Below are 6174 nucleotides of genomic sequence, written 5' to 3'. Positions count from 1 at the left end.
CTGCAGCCAACATGGCCAGATAACACTCTCTTGCCTTTAGTTGGTCTCCCTGTACTTGGCCTATTCCATGCTCCGTCGGGAACTTGACTGACAAGTGGTATGTAGATGTTATGGCCTTCCACCTATTTAGAGTTGGCCTCCCAATTATGGCATTGTAAGAGGACGAACAATCAACCACAAGGAAATTCACCTCCTTGGTAACTTGCTGCGGATATGCCCCCACTATCACTGGTAACAAAATGCTGCCCATAGGTTGTATCTTCATTCCACCAAACCCCACTAGAGGGGAGCTTGCTTGTTGCAGCCGGTCTCATCCTAACCTCATTTGCTGAAAGGCTGGATAATACAAAATATCAGCCGAGCTTCTGTTGTCTATCAACACCCTTCTGGTCTTGTAATCAGCAATAAGGAGAGTAATGACAATAGCGTCATCATGGGGGTGGTGGATTTTCTCTGCGTCCTCGTCTGTGAAGGTAATCGTCTGCTTGTCCGTAGCTTTCTCACTTGGTAATCGTCCAGAGAGTTGAACGTTCTGTACTGCTTTCAAATATGCCTTCTTTGACTTGGACGACTGTCCTATAGGACTTCCCCCTAGGATAATCCTTATTTCACCATGCAGTGGTCGTGATGTCTCCTCTACCTTTGCTTTCAATTTCTCATCCTTGTGGTCTCGTCCAAGGAAATTCCTCAACTTTCCTTGCCTGATGAGATTTTCAATTTGCTGCTTCAAATCAAAATATTCATCTGTATCATGCCCGTGATCCCTATGGAAACGACAATACTTGTTCCGATTACGTTTGTTGGGATCCCCCTTCATCTTCTCTGGCCACTTCAAAGAAGGCTCGTCTTTAATCTGCATAAGAACTTGCTCAAGTGGCACGTTCAAAGGGGTATACTGTTGACTTCATGCTGAAGGGCCTGCTTTCTTTTCTCGATCCCTCTTATCTTCCGTCCGTCCCCTCTTAGGACGAGGACCTTGTTCCGACTGACGCGTTGTGTTGGTTTCAACTTTCTCAACTCTCTTCCTCTTCTTGGCTATGATAGCATCCTTTGCATTCATGAAGTTCTTGGCTGAATGAACTAGCTCAGCCATAGTTTGAGGCGCCTGTTCATATAACTTATGTATAAATAGATCAGAATGAATGCCATTATAAAATGCTGCCAGGAGGAGTTTATCATCCACCTCGTCCACCGCCAAGGCATCCCTGTTGAAACGCGTGATGAAAGACCGCAAACTCTCATTCTCCCCTTTCTCTATGGTTAGCAAACTGGACGAAGAACGTTTGTGCCTCTGCCCTCCAATGAAATTATTGACGAACGACTTGCTCAGCTCCTCAAAGGACGCCACTGTATTAGGAGGTATTTTGCTGAACCAAACTCGTGCTGGTCCTTTCAAGGTAGTAAGAAAAGCTCTGCACATTATTTCGTCTGGAACTCCTTGAAGATGCATAGTAGTTTTAAAGGTGGCAATATGGTCAAAAGGATCTCTCGTCCCGTCATACGAATCTAAAGGAGGCATCTTGAACTTAGGTGGCAAAGGATGAGCATTGATGGACGCCACAAAGGGGGAATCAGTCCTGTGAACCAAGTCTTCCACAGGGTTTGTTTTCCTCATGTTCTCCCTCATCTCGTCCATGACCCTTCTCATTTGATCCATTTCCCTTTCTAAGTGAGGTACCCTCTGTGAAATAGTACCTCTTGATTGATTGTCAGTCTCAACATTCCTTTCCTCCTCTTGACTCTGAGCCTGTTCTCCAGCGTTCCATTCATGAGGCTGCTTTCTTAACTCAAGTTGCCTAACCAACTCTTGGTTTTGACGAGTTAGTTCTGCCATAGCGGCAGTCATGAATTGCATATGTTGAAATGAGGGTGGTTGCATGGTGGGTGTTGACTGACGGTCGCGGTGAGGGTTACTAGATGCGTCCCTGCTATGTTGAGGGCCTGGACTCGTTGCTCTAGATCTTGTCCGAACCATTTCAACCCTTGATTGGAGAAAGAAACTATAGAACTTAATAAATCAAGTTCCCACAGACGGCGCCAACTGATAGATTCAAAGGAATCAATGGGCTGAAAAATCTCCAGATACTATTGATCTAGTAGAGTGAGTCCTGAAAAAACAAAGGAAATCAGCAGAGAAGACCGGTGGAAGCCGGCCTTTAATTCTCCGATGGTAATGTTAGTAAATTGAAGGAGAGAAGAGCCCTCAATACTTAACTTATCTAAAATTTTTTATCAAAGAGAAAAAGTCCCTTTACCTCTGCGCAGAAAGGCCTTTATATAGCGTTAGAAATCGGTTATTTTCTCTTAATCGTCGTAGAGTTTGGAGGATTCAGAGGGTAACTTCCTTAACTGTCACAAAGGTCACCTCTTCGGGAACTACGTTGAGATTCAAGCAATACAACTTTTGGTTGAAAGTGTGCTTAGTCTTAACTCTTTATGAATTCACCTCATCTGTCACTAATGAAGGACGAGGTTCACAGCCCGCTCGTCCTTCATTGGACGAGTGTGTAGAAGGAGAAGAATGGTGGTAATGGAGGGACGAATGTACTAAACACTCGCTCTCAGCTCTGAACATTGCTATGGACGACCATAAGGACGAGTGATTGACTTGGTGTTTTTCTTGCACCATCAGAATCAATAAAATAAATTTTGGAAAAGAACTCGCATGTGATCATTTCATGCCCTTCCATAAGTTAATTGCAATTATTATATATATTTTTTAAGATAGTTACAATATGTTACTAACCCCTACAACTTGAATCATTCCCCCCTAGATTCTCAAGCACTTTGTGCATAGGGAGTTACTAATTAAATTACAAGACTTTTGCCTAACTGCAGTTATCTCAAGTGATAGAAAATAAAAATAAAAATATTATATATGGTATGTTAGTATTTTAATTCAATTTTGAGCTATAAAATTCCAACCTTTATATAGATTGAATACCTAATCCTATTATATCATGTTATATTATAAGAGAAATGTTACATCTACAACATTTTCACAATACTTTCATAACAAATCTTAAATAATAAGTTGTTACTGGCTAATACTAGTGGATAAAAAAGTAAATTTAGTAGTGAGTTCAAATTAGAACCAGTAACAACTCACTACTTAAGATTTGTTATGAAAATATTGTATACCTTGCACTTCTCATATTATAAACACAGTTTCGGAGGAATTAACTCCAACCAAAAAATAAAATAAAAACTCGAACCATTACGTGTTAATTCATTAAATTATTTGTTTGTATTAAATTATTTAGATAAGTTGTATGACTTATTTGTACAAATGGATAATCAATTGAATTGCCATATAGGGAATAAGTGGAATTTTACTTCACACCAATTTGGAGGTAAACCATGTCTTTATTTAAGTCAAATCCAAGTTATACTAGTATGTTTTCAAAAAAACAAAGTCACACTAGTTTGCTTTACTTAATTCTTCACACAAAAATTGAGAATTTCATTTTTTTTTTTTTTTTCTGTTTAAGATATGGATTCAAAAAATAATCCTAATATATAATTCAAATTCAATTTATAGTAGGAATCTTAATTATGTTTATTTGAACTAGTAGTCTATATTGCATTTCTCAAACATTATTACAATGTAAAAGGCCTTTTATCTGAGCGATGTGTACTGGATTTGGTATGAGAACAATCTCTCTAAAATTATAAGGTTGTCTACCAATCGCCTCTCCTAAATCCCGAACAAACAAGAGATTTGCACGCTTGGATGAAAAGCTGAAATAATGGAAAATATAAGGAGAGGATAAAAAACCAGACGGAAGAAATTTTTTTTTTCCCCCTTCATGTGTGTTGGGTAAAAGGATAGGAAATTGGGAAGATAAAAAATGTATGTATGTTTTCTTTTTTTGGTTGGGTGGAAAAAATGTTGGTGAAAAAATAATTTTGTGTTAATTACTATTAAACCCCTATTATATAAGAAACTATTTTGTTCTTTATTATTATTATTATTACTACTACTACTTAAAATTTTAATTTCAATAACATCGTATTAACTAAGATTACATGAGGTACAAAATTGTAATTGTGTTCTCAAAGGTAATCTCAAAGGTAGAAGAAGACGAAGAAGAAGAAGAATACCCAATTTCCTTTAATTACATTTTTTGGTTTAAGATTACTTTAGTTAAGTAATTAGAAGAAGAAGAATAGACTAAAATATGATAAGCATGAATGCTAGATCCACCAGAATGATATTGTTTTAATATCTTGTTTAGAAAGGGGAAATGAACAAAATAAAATTATTTTTTTAAAAGATATGAGATATACTTATATACCCCACATTTTACCAGTTTTGTAGAAACGAATTAATATCATAAAAATGAAAAAAGGAATAGAATGACTAATTAGAAAATCTCTATTCCATTTCACTCATTCATATGTGTTACTGTTTCGTGGAAAAATGGGTGAAATGATTATTTCCCTTATTAATTGTGGCAAAATTATGTTTTTAATACTTATTTCTATAAAACACAAATGAGATATTATAGAATATCTTTATATAACCACTGCACATTCTTAGCTTAGCGTAATGGTCATTCCACAAGTATAAGTATCTGTGGGATGTGGAGGGTAAGAGCTGAAGTTCAAGTCTTTAAGAGAGATCTAGCTTCACACATATATATACTTAATTAAGCTAAAGTAAAATTTCTACCTTATATTTATTTAAATTCTCCAATATTGTAAACAATCTTACTCATTTTTCATTATGATTTGTTTCATTCATTTATAAACTTTAAAATGTAATTAAAGTTAATCTCAAAGGTAGACCAAAAAAAATTGGACCCAAGCCCCATTATACAATCCAAACTCAAAGAAAAATACCCAATCCAACCTGGGGCAAAAAAATGGTCAACAGGTACCTGACTCGCTTAATCCTCGATTAGGTTGGGTTAACTCTACCTGGCACATTTTAAAGTGAATTTTCCCCTCACTTATTAGATTTAGATTGGATAGTATAATATATTCATTCTTCATAGTCTTACAAGCATATTTAGTATTTATATTTGTAGGGTTAGGATTTGTGGCCCAAGCCCAAAAACAATAAATTTGTAGAGCATGGATGATAGAGCTAGGTTAACTATGAAGCTTACAACGGTTGATCACAGCATACAAGTATAAACCAACATAAAAGTACACGTAAAGACCAAGTAAGTTCAAGTCCGAAGAGACTTATGATAGATTGAATATAGGTTACAATTCTTTTTGTTACATTAGACCTCCTTTTTCTTTCTTTTAGGAGCCCTTTTTCTTTATATAGCATCCTCCCCCATTATTCCCATTGTCCACTTGTTCTTTATCCAGCTCCCTACTTGAGTGCATGTCATGTCATGTATCTCTCTCAGTTTTTGTGAATGTCGGTAGCTGAAGTTGTACTGTTCAGGAGTCTTCTCCACATAAATGCGGCCAGAAAAGTTGCTGTAGTGCATTTAATACGGTGGTGGCAGCTTTTCCTTTTAAATATTTCTCCATTTTCATTATCTCTAGGCGTGTCCAAAGCTTATCTAGACTGCCGAAGTCACTAGTAAGCTCATTCGAACCCTCCAGATATTTATATGACCCAGAATCTTTACACCCAAGAATAATGATCTCTTCGGACGGAGTTTCTTCGTCCCCATGTATCCTTCTTTCACGCGAAGTATCTCTCGACAATTTTAGCCTCTTCGGACCTACAATAACCTTCACACTGGGCTTTAGCCCCCCCCCCCCCTCCCCCAACAATATTGATGATTGAATCTACTATTACTACTTCATGGAGTTTATGCGTGCCAACATTAAAAACTCAAAACCTAACAATAAAAATTTTAGTACTCAGGAAAATTAATTTAATCTAATAACACACATATAAACATAACACATATCCAGATGGAAGCCTTGTTGTAGGAGAAAATACAAAATTTGATAATTCTTGAATAACAAATAGATAAAGCGTAAATATTTATAGAGGTTATATAATGGATGTCATGGATTTAAAATTGCATTTGTGACTCATAAGCAAATCCTTAAAAAAACACATAAAAAAAAATAAAAAAAATAAAAAAGGAAGAAGAAGAAGAAGAGAAATACATACCTGTAATATTTTGGATGGTAGGTTTGATAAAGACTTCTACTATAGATTTCACAAACATCAAATTTCCTAAGTGATAAGAAAAA

General features: G+C 36.2%; 2 protein-coding genes across 2 annotated transcripts; both read right to left on the bottom strand.

Annotated features, from left to right (window-relative positions):
* Positions 1–310: 310 nt before the first annotated feature.
* Positions 311–859, bottom strand: LOC136061830 (uncharacterized). Its single transcript, XM_065760178.1, has one exon. The coding sequence runs from the start codon at positions 857–859 to the stop codon at positions 311–313; it is 549 nt and encodes a 182-aa protein (XP_065616250.1).
* A 45-nt stretch (positions 860–904) lies between these two features.
* On the bottom strand, positions 905–1834 carry LOC136061829 (uncharacterized). Its single transcript, XM_065760177.1, has one exon. It carries the CDS (start codon positions 1832–1834, stop codon positions 905–907), a length of 930 nt encoding a protein of 309 aa, XP_065616249.1.
* Positions 1835–6174: the final 4340 nt, after the last annotated feature.

This window comes from Quercus suber, unplaced genomic scaffold (assembly GCF_002906115.3).
Source record: "Quercus suber isolate HL8 unplaced genomic scaffold, Cork oak 2.0 scaffold_356, whole genome shotgun sequence".
NCBI classification, from domain to species: Eukaryota; Viridiplantae; Streptophyta; class Magnoliopsida; order Fagales; family Fagaceae; genus Quercus; species Quercus suber.
This window is presented reverse-complemented; position numbering and strand designations above follow the sequence as displayed.